This window comes from Sciurus carolinensis, chromosome 16, assembly GCF_902686445.1.
Source record: "Sciurus carolinensis chromosome 16, mSciCar1.2, whole genome shotgun sequence".
NCBI lineage: Eukaryota > Metazoa > Chordata > Mammalia > Rodentia > Sciuridae > Sciurus > Sciurus carolinensis.
In genome coordinates this window covers 64,707,798-64,729,758 of record NC_062228.1, presented here as the reverse complement: position 1 = coordinate 64,729,758, position 21,961 = coordinate 64,707,798, and the positions used below count along the sequence as shown (strand labels likewise).

Below are 21,961 nucleotides of genomic sequence, written 5' to 3'. Positions count from 1 at the left end.
GGAGGGCCCTGGGGGCGAGGAGCAGTCCAGGGACTGGGGTCCTGTGCCGCCTGGGCAGGGCTTCTTCCCCTCTGCACCAGGGACATCCCAGGGGATGGCCCCTGGGCTGCCCTGTTGGAGGGTGGCCAACAGCCCCAGCTCCTGATGCCCACTGCTCTCTGCACAGCAAGGGCACCATCCTCCCTTGGGCTCTGCAGCGCTGCCAGGGGCCTCCGCAGCTGGGGCTGGACTCATGAGGTCTGGGATCCTGCGCTGCTTGGGAGTAAGTTTTCTGTTTTCATGCTTTTATTTTTTATTGGTGCATTATACTTACAACAGAGGGACTCATTCACACACGCAAGTAACTACGTTTGCTCCTTTCAGCCCCATATGGCCCCCTGGCCCTCCCCCACCCTCCTCTACTCTACTGGTCTGCCTGCTGTTTCCATGAGGTCCTCCCTTCTTCCTCTCTAGCTCCCACGCAGGAGAGGAAGCCTTCGACCCTCGACCTTCCTTCTGAGCCTGGCGTATCTCACTGAGCGTAAGCCTTCTGGTGGAGCTTTGGGTCTTCTAGATACAGGATCATGTCATCAGCAGATGGTTTGGCTTCTTCCTTTCGTATTTGTGTCCCTTTAATCCGCTTCTCTTGCCTGGTCCTCTGGCTGGGGCGTCAGGGCCCGTGTTGCGCAGGAGTTGTGGGAGTGGCCATCCCTGTGTGTTCCTGACTTCAGGGAAATGCTTCAGTTTTTCCCCGTTGAGTCTGGATTTCTCAGAGGTGGATTTTGCACCCAGACTCGGTGACATGAGTGAGCTTTCTCATCAGTTTTCAAGGTGGCCACTGGAGCAACTCCAGGCTTCCTTTCTCAGGAGGGAAGCCCTTCCCACAACTGGCTTCCCTCAGTGCTTTTCCTCCACAGTCTGAGCGCTAGAGTGGTGTGGTCGTGTGAGCTGCATCTGTGTTCTCTGGAAGGTGCTGAAACCACATCCCCAAGCCCTCAGAGATGACAGGCTCTTGGGTGGCTGTCCAGTGACCGCCAGTTGCATTATCAATTTCATCAGAAAGTTTTTAACGTAGCTTTCAGTTCTGGGGTGATTTCCACTTTTGCCCCTTGAGAGCAGATATTTATTCATTTCTTTCTAACTGTGTGTCCCCTCTGGACACACAAGTGCCAGCGTGCTGTTGGAACACGGATCAGGCCTCTTCCAGGCTCAAACCTTCCTGATTGTAAGAACTGCACACACCAGTGCCTCACAGATGGCCAACACAGAAACTGTGATGAGTTTAACACCGTGGACTCACCCGGCTGCGGGTGTCTTCACACTGGTTTCCTCGCTGGTCCATTTGCAGCCCTGGCCTCCTCAGGGTCCTGCCTTGAGGCATTTAGGATGGATCCTGTCACCCCAATTCCCTGCTCAGTTTAGGTTCTAGAAGTCCTGGGACCCCAAGCCCTCTCGCATTCATACAGATCTGTCCTTCCCGGCACCTAACCCTGATGCCCGTCCAGCCCTGGACACAACCTTCTCCCCACCCGCCGTAGCTCTCTGCACCAGCACATCCACCACATTCTCGCCTTCCTGAAGGTTCACTCTGATCTCCTTTCTAGCTGAGCTCCGGTGTCACCTTGGGCACACTGCCATCTCCCGGGAGCTTCTCAGGTAGTCACTGCATCCCTCTCCCTTCCTCCTATCAGTGAGTTTGGGGGTGTGGGGGCGAGATTGCCAATTTCAGAGCACTGTGCTCCTGCTTTGTTCCGGCCACAGCACTGAAGCTGGTCAGTGACGTCAGAGCACACGTCTCCCTGCCCCAGGGCAGCTTCGAGAGCTGGGGCCAGCCTGCTCCTCCCGTGCTTGATCACAAACAAAAATAGAGCATTTCTAACAAATATATTTATGTTCATCTTTTAAATGGAGATGACACAAAAAGCGTATTTCAAACCTCATAAACATGGGAGGAGGAACGAACTCAGGGCCTTTTTTGCATTCCACCATGCTCCTCATCCGGCACTTCCTCCGGCTGGCCATGGGATGCCCAGGTTTGTCCCCACTGGCCCCTGCCCCTGTCGTCAAAGCCTGGCACCTCCTGTGTATCTGCCTGCCAGCTCTTCTGGCGATTCTTCCTCCTCCCCTGCTCAGGAGTTCCCTGGTGCAGACCTTGGTGCAGCAGGACCCTGGCAGAGGGAAGCTGGCCCCAGCAGCAGGCAGGGACCTAGAGCCAGAGCTGCCTCGGGGCTGCCTGTGCTCACCAGACTGGAAAGACACTTCCTGCCCATCAAGCCCCGCTCTGAGCAGCCTCCGGGCATGAATCCTCATGGTAATCCAGTGAGGTCGGCCACATTATTTTGCCACTTTGCAAAGAAGGAAACTGAGGCTGCCAAACTTAAGCACATGTGGAGGTTTATCCAGCTAATGAGAGGCATTTGGGGGGACCTCCTGGGGAGGTGCCTCCAGACGTGGAGCATCTTCATGGACGCCCAGCACCAAGGCCGGCAGTACCCGCCCCTCCCCTCTGAGCTCATCTCTGGGCCTTGCTGAGTCTTCTGTGTCTACCTAGTCCTGCTCCGGGTTCTGCCTCTGACCACACCTGACCCTAGAGCTGTCCAAATGCAGGCTGTAGGACATGGAGGGGATGGATTTCAAGTCATGAGTCAAGCACTTCAATCACAAGTGACACCGGAGATGGTTTTGGTGATGTAATTTATTTTCTGTTCATTTCTGCCATTTATTTTATTAGTGCATTATGATCACACATAGTAGGGGGCTTCGTTGTGACACATTTATACGTGCACACAGCATAATTTGGTCCATTTCATTCCCTAGGCCTCCCCTGCCCCCTGTCCCTTCTACTCTGCTGTTTTAGTTTAGAGGTGAGGTGTCCCCCAAAAAGAGACGATGCAAGAAGGTTTAGAGGAGGGTGATTGGCAGCCGCGGCTGATGTTAGGACTTTCCCACCTGCTGTGCGTCCCTGCTGTCAGAGCCCCAGGCACCCCGGTAGACCACAAAGTGCTTTTAACAACTGTGAAATATGCAGAAAAATACAGAAAATATACATAAGATTTTCCATCTGATCACTTTTAAAATTTGTTTGTTTTTAAACAGATACATTAAGAACATGAAAGTTGTAGGTATTTCTGGGGTAACGTGCATTGTGCAAGGTCCAGATCAGGTTAAAGGTAAATGTCTCCTCAAAGCGTTGCCCTTTCTTTGTGGCAGAAACCCCCGAAGCCCTTTCTCCCTGCTGCTGAAGTGCAGTGTCCACCGCAGTGACCGCAGGCCAGCGGTGCCGAGCATCTTCACTGTTATGAAGCAGACACCCAGGAGTTCTCCCTCCTGCAAATGAAGCTCTGTGCCCCAAAAGGGAGCTGCTTAATGTGAACTGAAGGCTGGGCGCCGTGGCGCACGCCTGTAATTCCAGAGGCTCAGGAGGCTGAGGCAGGAGGATGGTGAGTTCAAGGCCAGCCTCAGCAACTTAGCCAGGCCCTGAGCGACTTAGTGAGACCCTGTCTCTAAATAAAAAAGAAAAAGGGCTGGGGATGTGGTTCAGTGCTTAAGCACCCCTGGGTTCAATCCCTGGTACCATAATAATAATAATAATAATAATAATAACAACCGAGTTTCATTCCCTGCTAGAGGGTTATGATTTTTAGTCCTGCATTTATTTACTTGATTCGTAGATGACTGCAAACAGACCCCTTCAAGACAGAGTGGGCAGCTGACCCACGTTTTCAGCATGCATACTGATTACTTATACAGTGTGGACACATTTAAAAAATATGGGAAGAAGGAATAAGAGGAAATACAAAAGATACAAAAATCAGAAGCCAGACAAAGATGGAAATTAAATGTTCAGAAAAGGAGAGAGAAATGCGGCAGACCTCCTCACTAGGCACCGTCCGGCCCGCCCGCGCCTCTTGGTTCCCTGCGTGTGGCTCCGGGTTCACCTGTGGTCACTGGTGGTTGGCCGGAAGGTCCCTTTTCCCCTATGCTCCTGGGTGCTCCAGGTGGGGCCCGCCGGGTGCTGCTGGCCATCCTCGGGTGACGCCCTGCGGCTCTGCCAGTTCTCGCCCAGCACGGCCAGGAGGGCCAGGAGGACCAGCCCCGCCAGGCCCATCCGGATCCAGTTTCCCGTTGTGTAGTCCCGGCTGCTGGGGTCTGGAGAGTCATTGCAAGAGGTGAGGATGGCCTCATGTTCAGCCCACCCCACGCCCCAGCTGGGCACCGCAGGCTGCCCTCAGGCGTGGAGTCTGCGGCCACCCCGGCACAGCTTCCCTGTCCTCCCCTTGACCGGCGTCGCCTGGGGGTTTCGTTATTTCTGCAGCACCTCCTTGTGCTGCACCCCACTCCTGCCTCACCCCAGGGCCTGCTGCGCTGTGGGTTCCAGGGTGGGGTGGGGAGACTCAGGCCGGCTTGGGAACCTCTACCTCCTCCCGTGTGCGTGTGAGCGTCAGTCCCTGCTGCTCTCTGCCTCTCCCTCCTTTCTTCTCGCCTTCTGTGGAGGGCAGGAGCATGTGTTTCTCGGGAGGATGTCACGCTAATGTGCCCTTACAGCGCTCAGAAACCTGGGAGCCCCCTCCGCCTGCAACCCAGAGATCTGTTCCCAGTGGACGAGAGAGCCAGTTGCAAAATGCAAGCCATTTAGAGAAGATCATGCAGAAAATAATCCTTTTTACACGGGGTAAGGCGTGGTTTCTAAAGTGAGGACCAGTGACTATTTGCTCTAAAGGAAAAGATTCATAAATTCAACCAAACTGAAGTTTTAACGTTTAAGTCCATCAGAAGAAACCCTGGGAAGAGACAGAAAAACCAACTGTGGGTCCAACTGACGATGAAGCAGAGTTCTCTTTAAACCAGTGGTCAAGGTAGGAGACGGAAGACTGGACAGCGAGGGTCAGCGTCTCCCAGAGCAAGGCGGTTCCAGCAGCAAAACAAGCCCTGCGCGTGGCCAGTGAAGCCCACCCAGCACGTGCAGAGAGAAGGGCTTGGTGACCATGAGGGTCTTGATGGCAGACGGCGGAGGAAGGAAGGACGAACACAAAGGGAGGAGATTTGGCTGGAAGAGGTGGCATCGGGTGGCAGGTCAATGCCCTTTTGCCAACCGATTTGATTTACAAAAGTTGTTAAAAAAATTAAAAAATAAAAACAAAACAAAACAAACAAACAAAAAACCCAACACCTTGGTTCTATTTCCTACTCCGCTGAATGTGCCCTGAAGTCATTTCTCCCTTCTTCGTGGTTTCTTCTGATGGGCATAGACTCTTAGATTCGATCTCGCGGCCTGGGAACGCGATCTTGTTTTAGAAGCCGTCCCCTGCGTGCGCGTTGCCCTGGCCCTCTTCTGAGGTCTCTCGCTGGGGGATTTCGCATTTTGCAGTTGGCTCTCTGACCCCTTGGGGACAGAGCTTTGCCCTTGATTTTGTTTCGCTCCTCCTACTGGTGCCCACTGTGCTGTTAGCTCCCAGCGGAAAGATCTCAGCCTGCCGGACCCCGCTGCACGGCCGGCGTGAGACGTGGGTGTGGTCACCCTGCCCAGCTACGTGCAGGGACCTCGTCCTCTCCCTCCAGGCAGAGTGACAGGAAACGAGGCTCTTGATACAGTCTGCGAGTCCTTCCCTGAGCCTCGGATGCCTCATTCTGGAGTGAAGGTCACGTATGCACGTCCAGCTAACCCTAGCCTGTGAAAATGAGACGTGCGGAAGTCTAGGTGCCCGCCCGTGTCTGAGTGCTGGCCTTGCCTTCCACAATAGACCACGTTTTCAAATCTGGGGGACTCCAGAAGGACGCCAGGGACACGTTGGGGGGCAAGGGGAAGCACGCCTCTCCTCAGGCCCCTGTCGACTGAGTCTTTACTGCCTAGTCTGTCTTCTGGGTGCTCCTCTTCTCTGGGGAGCAGCCCTGGGGGAGGCGGGGCTGTCTGGGATGGACCTACCTGCGATGACGAGCTCCAGAGTATCACTGGGGGCCGACCACACATAGGGGCTGCTGCTGTGCCAACCATAGCACCTGTACTCCCCTGCAAAGCTGGGGTTCACAGGACCCAGGGTGAAGTTGCCTTGGCGCTCCGTGTGTTGGTGCTGCGAGGATGAAGCTACTCCCTCCTTAGCCAGTGAAAATCTGTCAAATGGGATGTGTGGTGAGCCACACCAGAGGGAGACGTAGCTTCCCAGCACCAACACCGGGCTCTGATCCGTGGAGAGGACGGGCTTTGCGTACAAGCCTGAAACATAAGAGGCGAGCTGTGAGTAAGAGGTTTTCCTTTTTTAAAAAAATTATGTATTATTTTTCTTTTTAATGGCACCAGAGATTAGACCCAGGGGAGCTTACCACTGAGCCACACCCCCAGCCCTTTTTATTTATTTATTTTTATTTTGATACAGGATCTTGCTAAGTTGCTGAGGGCCTGGTCAAGTTGCTAAGACTGGCCTTGAACTTGTGATCCTCCTGCTTCAGCCTCCCCAGTCACTGGGATTTCAGGCATGCACAACTGCACTCAGCTATATTCATTTTCTGAACTGATAAAAACATTGTATGGGGGGCTGGGATTGTAGCTCAGTGGTAGAGCACTCACCTTGCACATGTGAGGCACTGGGTTCAATCCTCAGCACCACATTAAAAAAATACAAATAAAGGTATTGTGTCCATCTACAACTAAATAAAATATTTTTAAAAAGTATGTATTTGTCAGGTGTGTGACACATGTTAATACACACACACACTGTGGGATGGCTAGCCTGAGCAACTCACACCTTACCATAGGTACCTAAGTACTTAGTTTTTTTGACAGTACAATGCATTTATGCATTTTGATAAATCATACATAAATGGAGTAATCTCTCATTTTTCTGATCGTACATATTGCAGGATGACATTGGTCATGAGTCATACATGTACATGAGGTAATAATGTCTGTTTCACTCTACTATCATTCCTACCCCATACCCCTTCCCCTCCCTTCACTCCCCTCTACCTAATATAAAGTAACTCTATTCTTCCCTACCTCCCCCCCTCCCTTATTGTGAATTTTTTGCAGGGAGAGCTCTTGTAAGCCCAGCAATTTTCAAACACATGATACATTGTTATTAACTGCAGCTGAGATCCTGGTGGTGCATTGTTCTCTGAAGCTTTTTCTTCCTATGCAGTGTGAGTTGGTGTCCTGGATGGGTGTCTGGTGACTGCACTGTACTATTTCCTGGGTGGTGCACTGTGCGAGGTTCACAGAGGAGCTGCGGTACTCTCTCTCAGCGCCTGGCTGGGCCTACTTAACACCCTTCCTCCAGGTTCATCCACCTGGATGGGGGGAAGGACAGGATTCCCTCCTCATTTGTCAACTGGGTCCCCGTGTGTGTGCCCCTTTCCTCCAGGACGCATCCCTGGATGGACGCCTGGACTGGTTCTCTGCCCAGCTGCCCAGGAGTGCTGATATCTAAGTCTCTCTTTACCGTCTGTCTCCACCCCGTGCATCTGTGCAGGAGAAGGGGAGATGCCGTGGGGCCAGGAGCCGGGCCCACACTCTGCTGCCGACAGGTCTGAGCAAACAAGCAGGCATGGGGCAGACGCCATCCCTGAGAGATAAGCCCGGGTCTCTGAACGAGAAAGTGGGGGCGTCCACATCTGGGGCCATGTCGGGGCCACAGGAGCCTCTGTGCTGTGGAGAGCAGCCATCTAAAGCACGGTCTGTCTGACTCATGGCTGTGTCTGCGCTCGGAGCTGCCGAGCGAGGGTGCAGGTCAGGATGCCCCTGTGGTTATGGTGAGGCTGGCCTGGGGGTCTCTGTGCAGAGGCGCACAGCTGAATGGGTTTTGGCCTTGAGGTCAGCACCAGCTCCCAGGAACAGAGGGTTCTGAGCCTAACAAGACCACCCAGTGTCCGGCCAGCCCTGCGTCCTTCAGATCTCCTGCTCTGCCGAAACCTTCCCACCCTTAACCTTCTGATGATGAAACCTGCACAGTGGCCCTCCTCCCCCTCCTCCGACCTCTCCTGGGTTAAGGAGCCCGGCTGCTGAGAGCAGAGATGGGAGAGCGTCACGCTGTGCGGTGGTGGTCCAGACCACCAGAGTCCCAGCACCCATCTAAAGCAGGGCCGAGCTGCAATGGGGGCTGAGTCCCCACCCCATGACCCATGGCCCAGCGTAGCCCCCAGATGAGCATCAGACCCCTCCGCGGGGAAGTCCTGGGAAGCGCTGGGTCAGTGCTGCTCGAAACGGGGGAAGACGCCGCCTAGAGGAGCTGCGGAGAGTGGCAGCCTGCGGCCAGAGCGGGCAGGGAGGGAGGCAGTCCACACAGCCAGCAGCCCTCCGCAAGAAAGGCACCGCAGGGACACAGCCGGGGATGCCCCGGAGCGGGGAGCGGGGTGCAAATCTCTAAAAACAGGCTATTAAAAGTAAGGAGAAACCCGGCGCGGCTGGAGCCCCGACGGCTCACCTGTCACCACCAGCTCCAGCGCTGGGCTCTGCTCTGACCAGCGGAGCTGCTTCCGGTACTGGCAGCCGTAGGGCCCCGCGGAGCTGGCGTCCAGGCCGGCGAGGAGAAACTCGGCCTCCTCCTGGATCCCGAGCCTCCGCTCCACCACCCGGTGTGTGCCGTTGCCCAGGAAGAGCAGCCGGTACAGGAAGGCCCCGGGCGTTCCTCGGCAGCGCAGCCTCACGCTGCCGTTCCAGGGCACCACGGGGCCGGGCTCCGCGGCTACCACGGGGATGGGAAAGTCCCCTGGAGAACAGGAGCCAGTCAGAGCCTGCTGGGAGACGCCTCCTCCCTTCTCTCTGGGGGACACGGCCAATCAAAGAGGGAGGACCCGAAAGCATTCCCTGTCTAAAATCTCTTTTTTGGCATGGTCCATACATGAAATATACATGAAATAAAATTTGCCTTTTTAAACACTGATTCAAGGGCATTAATGACATTCGCTGTGCTGTGCTCTCTTCACAGCATTTTTATGTACTAGGCAAGCATTGCACCACGGAGCTCCATCCCCAGCTCTTTTTAATCTTAATTTTATTTCCCAGACCTTTTTAATTTTATTTTTATTTTAAGACAGGGTCTTGCTAAATTGAGGCTGGCCTCAAATTTGTGATCCTCCTGCCTCATCCTCCCAAGTAACTGGGACTTATAAGTGTGCATGACTGTGCCAGACTAAACCCTGTAATCCTGAAGTCGTAACTTGCCACTCTGTTAACCTCCCAGCCTCTGTTAACCTCTAATCTACTTGCTGTCTCTAAAATTTGACTCCTCTAGGTACCTCATACATGCAGACTCATTCATTGTCTGTCTTTTTGCTCATTTCCTTAGCATAGTCTCTTCAAGGTTCAGCCATGTTGAAGCACAGGTGGGAACCTTGTTCCTTTTCACAGCTGAGTAATATTCCATTGTGTGTATAAACCATCATCTGTCGGTGGACGCTTGGCTCGTTTCCACCTCTGGGCTCTTGTGTGAGCTGCTGCTGTGAGTATGTGTACAAATGCCTGCTTGAGTCCTTGCCTTCCATTCCCACGGTTGTCCGCGTGGTGGTAGAAAGGAGGAATCACTGGTAATTTTTGGAACTAAATTCCTTCCTTTTCAGGTGCTTTTTTTTTATTGAGGCGAATTTCACATAATGTAGAATCAACCCTTTCAAACTTCAGTGGCATTTAGCACACTCCCCGTGCTGCGCGGCCTCCTCTGTATCCATTCCCGCCCTCTGAGGGCAGCCCCGCCCACTCAGCTGTCACTGATCTGCCAGGGATGGTGCTGGTGGCCTCTGCTTCCTGGTGTCCTCAGACGCCAATCCTGCGCTGCGCTCTACAGCAGGCACTGACTCTCAGGGTAACAGCAACAATTGCTGAGACTCAGACTCAAGCTGGAGTCGGAGCCGGAGCACCCACTCAGTCCTAAGCTCTGCTCTGCACTGGGGGCATCCGGTACAGAGGATGACGTTTCCATGGAAACCAGCCGCCAGGAGCAGGCTTTGGGGCAGAACGCCTGCCCCCGCCGGGAGAGGCTTTAGTGCTGAGGTTCCCATGAGCCTCCTGGCTTTGGCCCCTCTGTGCTGACCGCCCTGGACCGGGGAGTTTGGTCTTGGAGATGCCTGTTCTCAGCTCTCCCCTGCTGGCTGGCAGCGTGCCCACCTGCTGTTCCATGCAGGGGTGGGGGTTGCCCTTTCCACAGGGATGGCCGTCCAGTGGCCACAGAAGGCGCCCACCACACTCAGAAGCTCCAGAGGGTCTTTTATCACTTGCCACCAAAATATCCATCTTTAGTCATTCCAGAATAAGTGGAGGAGTTTCCACGTCGGCCCAGATGTGTCTGGGCATGCACCCCTGGCGGGGCATGGTTTTATCTCCCGGGACGGCCAGTGGTGTCTGGAGAGGTTTTGGCCGTCACAGCGCGGTGGTCGGCACCACTGGCACAGAGTGGTAGAGGCCCAGAGGTTGCCAAGGCCCACATCCCGAGTCAAGGCCACCCACCCAACACCCCTGGTGTGGAGGCTGAAGCCCTGGTGGGAGTAGGGCTTGGGTGCCTTGAAGGAACGCAGGGACCCACAGTCCAGGAGGCAAACACTGCACCCGTGCCTGAGCTTCCCTCACAGGGGTCGTGACAGAGTGGACAGGTGGAACAGTGGTCAGGGGCTGGGCGGGGTCAGAGGAGGCAGTGGGCGCCGGTTCCAGCCTCCCAGGCAGGGGCGGCCTGGCCCACAGCCCAGTGGTCCTAAGACCAGCTTGTGGGAGGGGCTCGAGGTCTCCCAGCCGGGAGGAGCCAGGCCGGCCACTCAGCAGGGCGGGCCACTCGCGGCCGGGCCATGAAGAGCGCCCGCGCTGTGAGTTGAGGGTGCTGGAGGCGCCGCACGCTCACGGCCTGGCGTGACCCGCAGGCATGGCGCGTTGCGCTGGAGCGCCACTCCGGCCCGCTCACGCACACCACTGAGATAGTGATGGCAAGACCCGCTCGGGTGTAACCGCGCACTCACACGGGGACCCGTGGGGAGGAGGCGGACGGAGAGGACACAGCCGCACCGCTGCGGCTGCGAACCAGCCCAGCCACCTCGAGGTCGGCAAAGAGGCTGCTCAGAGGACCGGGGTGGACCCTGCGCATGGCCCCGCTGGACCACGCCTAGAGTTTGTCCTGAAGGGTTGAAGTCCTCTTCCTGCAGGGACGTGGGCACGCCCTTACGGCAGCGCCATCTCGACAGCCACACTAGGAAGCAGCCTAGGTGCCCATCGGCAGGGGACTGGAGGAAGAAAAGGGGTTCTGTACGCACAGTGGAGATTACTCAGCCATAAAGAAGAGCGAAATTACGCATTTGCAGGAATGGATGGCACCCAAGAGCGTGGTGTTAAGTGGAATCAGACTCAGAATGTGTTCTTTCCCGTGTGGAAGCTGGAGAGGGAAAAGGGAAGGAAAGGTGGGTGGGGGCAGAGGTGTCAGGAAAAGAGAGGGGAGATCCGAGAGCAAAGGAGCAGAGGGGAGGGGAGGGGTGTGGCGGGGAAGGGACGTTGGCCCCCTTATGCCATCACCTCCTGTGCCAGCTCCCCACCGCCAGCGACCAGTGAAAATGTGAGGGGAAGAGAACTGGGGTGTGACAGTGGACGTGGGGGTCAGCTGCGGGCATGTGGGGATCGTCCAGGCACGTGGCAGCTCAGGAGGCACTGTGGAGGGAGCAGCCACAGAGGGGGAAAGCCCAGGGTTGATAAAGTGCAACAAATGAATGAGGAACCACACTGAGGTCGTGTGGGTGAAGCCCAGAGCCAGGAGGGACAGTGCAGGGTGCCAGGAAGGGAGGACACAGCCAGGTGGACAATGCTGAGGCACCCAGGGAGGTGGGTGTCCCAAGACTGACTCCTGAAGAGTTTTAATAGGGAGATAAACAGAGTTGTAATTTAAACACACAAATATCCCAGTTACAGCCCTTAGAAAGAGCTGGAAGAGAGAGGAGATGGATGGACGTGGGGTTCACATTTGTGAGGCCAAGGCAGCAACTGCAGTTGGAGAATATACAATGGTTCCTTAGTACCACTTTGCGCTTACCTTAGTACCACATAGTGCACATCTCAGTACTACTCAGTGCTTATCTTAGTACAGCTCAGTGCTGACCTTAGTCCACTGTTTAGCACTGTAGTAGGATATGGAGAAGGGGCAGTAGGATTGGCCTCCCTTTGAATGAGTAAATGGACTCTGGAGAATCGGGTTGTCAAACAAACAGAATCAACTCCAGGAAGGATGTTGAGCAAAGATGAGTCCTGACTTCCTCATCCGTGCAGTTGGGAACGTTCAGTAAGACCCAGGCCTCGTGGGACACACAGCTCAAGGGGCAGACGCCGGTGCTGGAGGGCTTGGGCAGGACCAGGCGAGAAGGGACGTGTGCAGGGGAAACGCAGGGGTGGCTGGGGCAGGGCTTGGGCAGAGGCCGGGGAGGGCGCGGGCTTTGGTCGCCTCCCTACTTCTCTGACCTGAGCCTCCAGAGGCTCGCTTACCTTCCTGCGCCCGGATCCTCTGACCCAGGCAGAGCACTGAAAGAAAGAGCCGGGAGCAGGGTCAGCCCCAACTCCTGCCTCCAGCCTCCTGCCCAGGCCTCCCCCAGGGTGCTCGGAGGGAACGTGTCCATCCAGGCACACAGTTTTTCCGCACGGCGGCCACCTCCCCAGGCCCACCCTTCAGTCTCAGCCCCTCCTGCCTCTGATGTGGCTCCTTCCCGTTAGGGCTGGTTTGGACCTGGCCGAGGTGGTCACAGCTTCTTGTGCAGACCACCTTCCGGGAGGGGATCAGGTCCAGCCACTGACCCCGCTGAGCCCTCGTGCTGGGGGAAACCCGGCCACTGTGGAGGCTGGCCTCCCTGCCTCTCACCCACGGCCATTGGGGGACTCACCCAGACAGAGGAGGGAGCACTCCCTGGGGGCCATGGTGCCGAAGGCCTCCTGCGGGTGCACAAGGCAGGCGGCCAGCACTGGTGGGAGCCAGGCCTCAGGAAGAGTGAGGCCAGGACCCACCAAAGACCTTCTGCTTCGCCTGCTCCCAGGAAAGAGGAAGCTTCTCAGCGAGCGTGGTTCTGGGCCGAGCTGGGCGGGGTCCAAGAGGAGACCTGGAGGACGAGGGAGTGTTTCCCCAAACCACTGTCCAGTGGTGTCCAGACCCTCCTCACATCAGATCCCAGTGCCCGTGGACGGGCCTGGGGCAGGTGAGGGGCACCAAGTAGGTACGTGTCCGTCCTCCTCTGGGATTGTTGGGCTGGATGCGGCACTCAGGCTGCATACACCTGGAATTGTCTCCATGCCAGAATGTAGAGGAATTTCTCTGGAGCTATTATCTTTAAAAAAAGAACTTCCAATTTTTATTTTGTTTCATTTATTTTGTGTTACCAGAGATTGAACCCAGAGGCGCTTACCCACTGAGCCACCTCCCCAGCCCTTTTAAAAATATTTTATTTTGAGACAGGGTCTTGTTAAGCTGCTTAGGGCCTCGCTAAGTTACAGAGCCTGGCTTTGAACTCTTAATCCTCCTGCCTCAGCCTCCCGAGCCCTAGGATGATAAGCAGGTGCCACGGCATCCAGCTTATTTTATTTTTTGCTCACAAACTTTTGGCCATTGGTGATTCTTCAAGTGGGACGTGGAACCCTGCAGAACAGGCTTCCTCCTGGCTGGTCTGCTTTCACCGTGAGGTGCCCTCCCTCCTACCAGTCAGCATCAAGTACTTCGGAGTCCTTCGTCTTGTTTGCCAGGAGGCAAGGAGGTCCCAGTTGGCTTGTATCTTTTTTCACTATTTCATTCGCATTTGACTCCTGTCACCCAGAAATCGGGGAATGCTGACTGCGTGAAACTCACCACACCCAGCACCCTTCCCTGCGGTTTACACTTCACTCATTCCATGTCCTCATGTGAGCGGGGGCTGTTGGAGGGGACAGGGGAGGTACTGTGCTCTTACCTGGGTGTTTGAAATGTGTGGAGCAGCCCTGGTGATGGATGAATGGATAAAGACAGGGTGGTGTCTGTACACACGGGAGTTCTACTCAGCCCTGAAGAAGGAAGAAATGATGGCATTTGCTGGTAAGTGGAGAGCATGATGCTGAGTGAAGTGAGCCAGACTCAGAAAGTCCTGGGTCATACGTGGGAGAGACTGGGGTGGGAGAGAAGGAAGAGGAATTAAAAAAGGGATCTCACAAAAGTAGAGGAGAGATCAGTGGAGAGAGGGAGGGGATCCAGGTGGAGGGAGGCGGGCCTGGGGCCCTGGGCGGAGTCTGATTAGGTCGTGTCCTGGGCGTGTGCAGACGGGCATCAGGAACCGGTTCCTGCGTGTGGTCACAGCACGCCCACTGAGGCCAGGCTGGGGACAGTGGAGGACCCGTGGGCTCCGGAGGTCAGCTGGCCAGCCGCGGTCCCGACTGCTCAAGCGCCGTGTGGCTTTCTGGAGGGAACACACTAGCCATCAGTCCGGCTGCAGGACGCTCCTGCCCCACGCTGCTCACCAGCAGAGGCTGCCGAGTTGGCCAACCTGACCCCGGAGGAGGCCGCTGCTTCCTCCTTTGGAACAGGGATGTGCACTGGCCTGGCGTCTCCTCGTCCTGCGCTGCTCTCCCTTCCGGGCTGCTCCGGCCCACGGTCCCAGCAGAGTGTGTCCTCCGAGTCCAGAGGACTGAGGCGGGGCCTCAGGTGCAGGCCGGCTTGGGGTGGATGGAAAGCTCCGCCCCTCGGGGGCACCCGGCTCTAGCACAGGCAGTGGCCCCGCCCAGGCCACACGGCAGGGGCCTGCGGGCCAGGAGCTCCCGGCCACCGCTGGCCATCCGTCCACGGTGTCCTGAAAGCAGCCCGCGCTGCAAGTGAGTGCAGGCGTCTTGCTGTGTTCCAATAAAACTTTATCAACAGAAATGGGTGGCAGGAGGGCGCTGGTCCCAGGGGAGGGACTGTGATGGTTACAATTGCAGCATTCTATTCATAATAGCGAATGATTATGTATAATGGTCAGGCTGTAGAGTGCATAATATCGTATGTAATAATATGACATTATCATATGATTGTCAGTGTCGTATTATAATAATTGTATGATATATGACTTTTAGCATTGTCACTGTTACATTAACACATGAACAGCGATGTCACCTCAGCTCGCATTCCGTGTGAATACATATGGCGATGGCATCCTGCCGTTATAAGGAAGGCATGGGATACGCTGACCACCACGGGGCTTTGGTTCTTACGGGCGCCCCTGGTGCCTGTAGTGACCCGCAGACCCCCAGGGGGCGGGCCTCATGGAGACCCCTCCCACGGGCGCCTCCACTTGAGGAGATCCTGGCCCCGCTTGTGTTCAGGTATGGATGCGCCGAGACGGCCAGCGGGGCTGAGCTTGCCGCTGCCCCTCAGCCATCAGGTGACCCGCCCTGTGTGCGAGTCCGCCTGCTGGGTCTGTCCCACGCTCCCTGTCGCGGAGCCACCCCTGCTGTCCGCGGCTGCCAGGAGGGGAGGACACCGCAGACGTCAGAGCTGGTCTGTGAGCTGAGGGAGGGAGGGCTGCCCGGGAGGCTCCTGCTGGGGACACTGTCCTCCGGGAGCTGCCCCACAGGAGGGTCTGTCTAGGGCAGACTCCGCAGCAGGCACCGGACCAGCCAGGAGGGAGGGCAGGGGTGGCGGTCAAAGAGCACAGGAGAGCGCCCAGAGAGCAGGGCCACAGGGCTGCCCTCAGAAGGGGAGGGCGTAAGGACGCACCCAGGGGCAGCAGCGGGCTCCAGGCTGTCCCATGGGAAGTGCTGGAGACTCACGGGGTGGCCGTGAGTCACTCGCATCTCCAGCAGAGGTGACACACCCGCTAAGGTACATGCAATACAAAAGCCACACGGCCACCTGGAACTCAAAATGGGGGGTGGGGTTGAACAGGGTAGAAGTAGAGGGGCGTCTTCTTCTGCAATTAATGTTGAGTTGCCATCAACTGAAAATAACCCATGAAAAGGCTTTGAAAAATATCCTTTGTCGCCTGGCACAGTGGCATACGCCTGTAATTCCAGCGACTTGGGAGGCAGAGGCAGGAGGATGTGAGTTCAAAGCCAGCCTCAGCAACTTAGTGAGGCCCTAAGCGTCTCTAAATAAAATGTAGAAAAGGGCTGGGGATGTGGCTCAGTGGTTAGTGCCCCTAGGTTAAACCCTGGTACCAATAAATACAGAAAAATAAAAATTAAATATTCTTCGTGGTGATCACAAAACAAAAACCCATAACAGATAAACGAGGATTCAAAGCAGCCCATTATAAAAAAAATTAATCACCAAAGGACAGTAAGGGGAAGCAAGTTTCTACAGAAGAGCTAGAAAGCATTCAAAATAGCACTAGCGAGTCCTCATTCCTCAGTGATCCCCTGAATGTGCAGGGTCCGTTCTCCAACCCGAAGACCCAGCGGGTGGGTGCCTCCTGCGAGACACCTGCAGCTGGGGAGAGGGGGCGGAGACGACAGTCCATGCTGTCCCAGCCCAGGGAGCTGGAGCACCAGGCCTGGTGGGACTCCACGGGGTCTGGGCCAGGACTCGGCAGCTCGGCTCAGGACAACAGCACCACTGGAATATATTTGCACCCAGCTCCACAGCAGCTGAAAATAGAGAGCAAATATCGGTAGAGGAGAAGGAGGAGAGAGACCGCAGTCCATCCAGCAGGAAGGACGTCCACACACAAGACCAGCAGGGAAGCGTGGGACCTGGCCCGCGGCCCGGACCTGGCAGGCACGGAGCAGAGCAGAGCACAGGGCAGGCGTTCCCGTCGGGTGCACCGAAGCCCGCAGGATGGGGCACACCGAGGCCACCAACAAGCCAAGAAACCAAAAATCCAGAATCACACCTTCTCTGACGACCGTGGTGTAAAACACGGAATGCTCGCAGGAGCTTAGAAAACGTCACACAAACACGGAGACGGAACACACACCCGACCCACCCACGGGTCAGAGAAGAACCTGAGAGGATGTGAAAATCTCCCGAGGCAGCTGAGGCACCGGCAGCCCACCTGAGAAACTCATGAGGTGACCAGCCGGCGTCGAAATGCTCTGGACCTCCTGGGGCCAAGGTCCGGGGTCCCCGCCTCTCCCGACGGGATGAGGATGCACACTCTGCAGGGCTGCCCTCAGGGACACACTGGCTCCTGTCTGGCCCTCAGAGCTTCCAGCTCTGCTGCCTCCCTGCACAGGCGAGTCCACCTGCCCAGACAGCGGCTCGGGGCCAGGGAGGGCAGCATGGCTGGGAAGGCCTCTGCCACAGGAGGGGAACAGGTGTCCAGGCCCCACGCTCCTGTCACAAGTGACTCACCCACGGGCTTCCCTCAGCCCAAGCCCTGTGCCCCTACCCTCCTGCTAAGGGCAGCCCTTCTGCGGGGTGGAAAGTCTGGGGACAGACTCACCCATGTGTGCCCAGATCCCCTGGACCAGGAGGACCCTGGAAGGAAAGAGTCAGGGCGGAAGGCGCATCTCCTTACAAACCTGTCCCTGTCCCTCCTGCCCCACCTGGGCCTATAACTGGGCAGTCACAGCCTGGCTGGTGAAGGTCGGCTTGGCCTCACGGCCCTGCGGGTGGAAGAGGGCTCTGTGCTGTGGACAGCAGGACACCCGCATGCTCTCTCCCTCCTCCAGCAGAGGCACCAGGATGCACCAGGATGAGGAGGGCGGGTCACATGCGCTGCCTCTGCTGGCCCAGCAGGAGTGCCAGGCTACCGTGAGGGTACAGCTGACCACAGCCACGGGGCAACACGCCCAGCTCCTCCCACCTGGCCTGCAGCGGGGGCGGGGCCTGGCTGGAAGGGAGAGGCTTCCTGGAGTCCCCTGGTGGAGAGCTGCCCCCCCCCACCTTCGCCGCGGCTGGATGTGGCCACCACTTGGGCCCAGTCCCCGTTACCCATGTGACTGCATTCTGGACTTGCATTAAATGCTTTCAGTGCATTTTGATGTTTTAATCTGAGGCTCAGTTCTCCCCCAGGTGCGGAATGCACCATGGCACGTACTATATGCTATCACTATGACCACCGTCTCGCGTCCAACAGAAAGTGCTGACCCAGAGCTGGTTATGATTATTTAATTTCCCAGGTGATTGTATAGTTATTTAAAATCACTGAATTCCACTTTATTGGCAAAAAAGCAAAACACGTAAATTCTACTTAACCAAAATTTATTTTATGACCCACGAATCCAAAGTCATTATCCTCATCCTCTTTCTCTCTCTTTCTCTGTCTCTCCTCTCTCCTTTCTCTCTCCTTTTCTTCGCTTTTAAAGATTGTATGTTAGGGTACAGAGACCCCTTAACATGAAGCTCTAAGAAGCCAACTTGCCAACAGCAGTTAGGAATGTCAGGGGGAAGAATCCCTGGACCTTTCAAGAAAGAGAAAGGAAACCAGGACGTCGTGACACCCAAGTACCCAGACCCGCACGTGTGCTGTGCGCTTTCAAAGGTGTTTTAATCAGTGCGCTAACGGAGGCCGTGCATTCACCCTTCTGAGCGCGCCCCAGGCGGGCGGCCGGCTGCCGCAGGGCGGTGCCCTCTGCACCGTGTTTGCAGGAAGGCCTGTGCGGCCTCCGTCTCCGCGCTCCGGGGAGGCCGCTTACGACACTCTTCGTCTGCTTCACTTTCCTGGGTGCAGAGCTGCCGTGGGCATTCCTGTAGCTGTCCCTGGCTCACGGTGCCAGGCTTCTTGTGCCGTTGCTGCTCCAGAGATGACATCAACCTACAGCGTCATGGGACACTGGGACACTCCCCGGTCCTGGCACCAGATGAGACCCCGACAGCCGTGGGCAAGAGATCTGCTCTCCTCTCTCCACCCTCCTCGGTGCTTGGCCTTACCTTGCACCTCCTCTTGGCGAGCCCAAACTGCTGCCTGCTCCTATCACACTGTCCTTAAATCAGGATGTCCCCGTGGGTGATTGACATGGGAAACCCTGCATGGTGATTGACAGGTGAAGCCCTGCATGGTGACTGACTTGGGAAGCCCTGCATGGTGATTGACAGGTGAAGCCTGTGTGGTGATGGGTGAAGCCCTGCATGGTGATTGACAGGGGAAGCCCTGCATGGTGATTGACAGGTGAAGCCCTGTGTGCTGATTGACATGGGAAGCCCTGCATGGTGATTGACAGGGGAAGCTCTGTGTGGTGATTGACAGGTGAAGCCCTGTGTGCTGATTGACATGGGAAGCCCTGCATGGTGATTGACAGGGGAAGCCCTGTGTGGTGATTGACAGGTGAAGCCCTGTGTGCTGATTGACATGGGAAGCCCTGCATGTTAAGGTGAGCAGCTGGGGAGTTTGACAGGAGTTTCTCTCAGGGAATTATCAGCTCAGCTGTGCCAGACACGCATGGCCCCAGGAGGTTCCGACTGCTCTCCCTCACAGGATCATTGTTGCTTGGTGGCAAGAGTGCTTCCCATAAGCTCTGCCCATCTAGCATTAATGTTAGTTGAGGTGGAGTCTTGCTAGTTCTCCGGGCTGGTTCCAGCTGGTGGGCTCAGGTGCCCACCCGGCCTCCCGAGTGGCTGGGACCACAGGGGTCAGCCCCACAGCGGGCTGAAGACTCCAGGTGTAAGGATGGCTCTGTGCGGCTCTCTGGGACGCTCTGCTGGCACAGCTGCAACTGCCCCTGGGATGGGCCTCTGCATGCCCCGCCTGGCCTCTGGACGCCTGGCATCCCTCCTGCTCCGCGGTCTGTGGACACAGCCTCGCTCTCGGCCTCCAGCTGCCCCACCCGACTTCCCCATGTCTGCCTCCTCCTCTTGCCAGCGCTCGGCAGCCATGGACTGCATCCTGCCTTTGTGAGGACACCAGCACCAGTCACAAGGGCAGAGTCCCCGCGTCCTCTCACTTCCCCAAAGGGCCCACCTCTCACCACCACTTTGGTGAGGCCTCCATTACCATATGCACTGGGAGGGGCCTTAATACCGAAACCCGGAATGTCGTGCCTGTGCCCACTTCTGCATCTGGGCCTAGTTCTGTAAGAAAGAAAGAGCTAGCAGAAGGGGACGCTGCCCAGTGTCGTCCCCCGCTGCCCATCACGCCTGTGCTCAGGAGAGCAGCCATGCCCGGCCAGGTACGTCATGTGCACATAGGTCCTCACACCACAGATGGCATGGCTGCTGGGACCCAGCATGGAGAAGCAGCCATGGGGATTCCCTCTGAGCTAGCCAGATACTCTGTGTGAGCCGGTCCCACAGCTTAGGAAGGAGGATGTGCTGTCACCTCCTGATGGGACCTGTCTGTGTCCTCAAGTACCCATCAGGTGGCTTAATATCACACAGTAGCATCACAGCAAGAACTCTGGAGCTCACTGCTTGAACTTTCAGCCGCAGTGTTGGCTAAATCATCCCTGGTGAGAGGGAGGCACTTGGGCTGGGGCCTGGATCTCCTGCATTCCTGCAAATCCAGCTCCATTCACAGGCCTGCACACAGGGTCACTGCATGCACAGGGTCACAGTATGCACAGGGTCACAGTATGCACGGGCACTACATGCAGGGGTCATTGCAAACAGCTGGTGAAGCAGGGAAATATGTCATGTCGCCCCGTTGGTCCTTCGCTCCTGCCAGTTGTGGCCTGTCCTTGCTCACTGCCGAGGCGTGTGACCCCTCCGTAACAAGGAAAGGCCCAGGTCAGGACGTGGTTCTTTCACAGGGCAGTTGGCCAGTACCGTCAGGTGCCCCTCCAGCACCAGGTACCCCTCCGGCACCAGATGCCCAGCAATGGTGTCTCTGGGGAACCAGGAGTGGCACCTGGTGAAGACGCAGGGCTTCTGAGGACAACAGGGGGTGCCACCTGTCAGTGTGGACATGTCTTGTGACATCTGGAATTTTCTGCCCGTCTATTCAGTTAATCCAAATCCATGTCAGAAAGAGAGAGAGAATCAATGGTCCATATCGAAGAGTGTGGTCACTAATATTTTAATAATGTATCACAGGAAAGCAGCCCAGAGAATGGGGGCCAAAAACAGTGGGCATCCTGAGCTGTGGGGTGCACCAGGTGTCCTGGGGTGAGAGAAGGGGGCAAGGTGGGTTCTGCCTCCACCGCCCGGAGGAGGATCCCCATGGCCTCCACCCAGACACGCCCCTTAGGAGCCACGCCTGCTCACCATGCTCAGCCAGCCAATCCTGAGGCACACCCCACACATCCTTCCACAGTCTCCTGGGATTGCCAGGTGTGTTTCCAAAGCTCTGCTTTGCAGAAGGGCACTCTGTTCTCTCCCTGTTCACCTCCTGCCTGCTACTTGGGTCCCTCTCTGGCTGTGCTGAGACAGACACAGCAGGATCCCGAGGACCACCAGGACCAAGCCAGCCATGCCCATCCGGATGAGGTTCTCCACTGTGTAATCCCTACGGCGTGAGGCTGAAAAGTGGGCAGAAGGTCATGGAGGTCAGGGCAGACCCAGATCACCCGGGACCCCTGCAGGTCCACAAAGGCACCGCCTTCTTCTGATGGGACTGACCCCCGAGCACAGCTCCATAACAGGAAGATCCTTACTCACCAGTGCTGGGGTCTGACTGGTTGTGCGATGGGCTGTTGGTTTCAGCTGCTTCTAAGACACAACAGAAAAGCAGGGAGTGGAAGGGGTTGCAGAGAGCTGGCCAGCGCTCCCCTGGGTCCTGTTCATTTGCCTCCACTGCTCATGGCTGCTAGGCGGTCCCTTCCCAGTGGAACAGACACACATGCATTTAAAATGTATGCATTCACAAATATTAGGTGGACACACAGAGGGGTGAATCTTTAAATTCAGACCTATAATTCATACATATGTTTGTGAAATGAGAAAAATACTAATATAATTTAGAAATTGATAAATGAAATTTCCATTTGCCTTGAGTTAATATAATTACATTAACAGGTAAGAAAATAAGCCCAAGAAATAAAACCAAAATCAGTAACTCGGATGGTAGCAAATTGAAAAGCTTCACATCAAAACAGACAATTAAGAGCAAGAAGAGAGAGGCTGCAGAATGGAACATCTTTGGCAGCTGCTCCTCCAACTGGGGATTAATATCCAGAATATATAAAGAACTAAAAGAGCTTAAACCAAAAATACAAATAAATGGGCAA

The 21,961-nt window shown here is 56.0% G+C and overlaps 1 protein-coding gene across 1 annotated transcript in view; it reads right to left on the bottom strand.

Moving 5' to 3' along the window:
• The window catches only part of LOC124966220 (uncharacterized), a 34,871-nt gene that overhangs the window by 6,230 nt on the left and 6,680 nt on the right, over positions 1-21,961 (bottom strand). The window contains exons 5-13 of the mRNA XM_047527261.1: positions 21,393-21,443; positions 21,135-21,253; positions 20,562-20,663; positions 13,861-13,888; positions 12,808-13,020; positions 12,416-12,451; positions 8,394-8,678; positions 5,903-6,190; positions 3,918-4,128 (exon numbers count right to left, since the gene is read on the bottom strand). Of these exons, the coding sequence (XP_047383217.1) occupies positions 3,918-4,128; positions 5,903-6,190; positions 8,394-8,678; positions 12,416-12,451; positions 12,808-13,020; positions 13,861-13,888; positions 20,562-20,663; positions 21,135-21,253; positions 21,393-21,443 (1,333 nt within the window). The remainder of the gene's footprint in view (positions 1-3,917; positions 4,129-5,902; positions 6,191-8,393; positions 8,679-12,415; positions 12,452-12,807; positions 13,021-13,860; positions 13,889-20,561; positions 20,664-21,134; positions 21,254-21,392; positions 21,444-21,961) is intronic.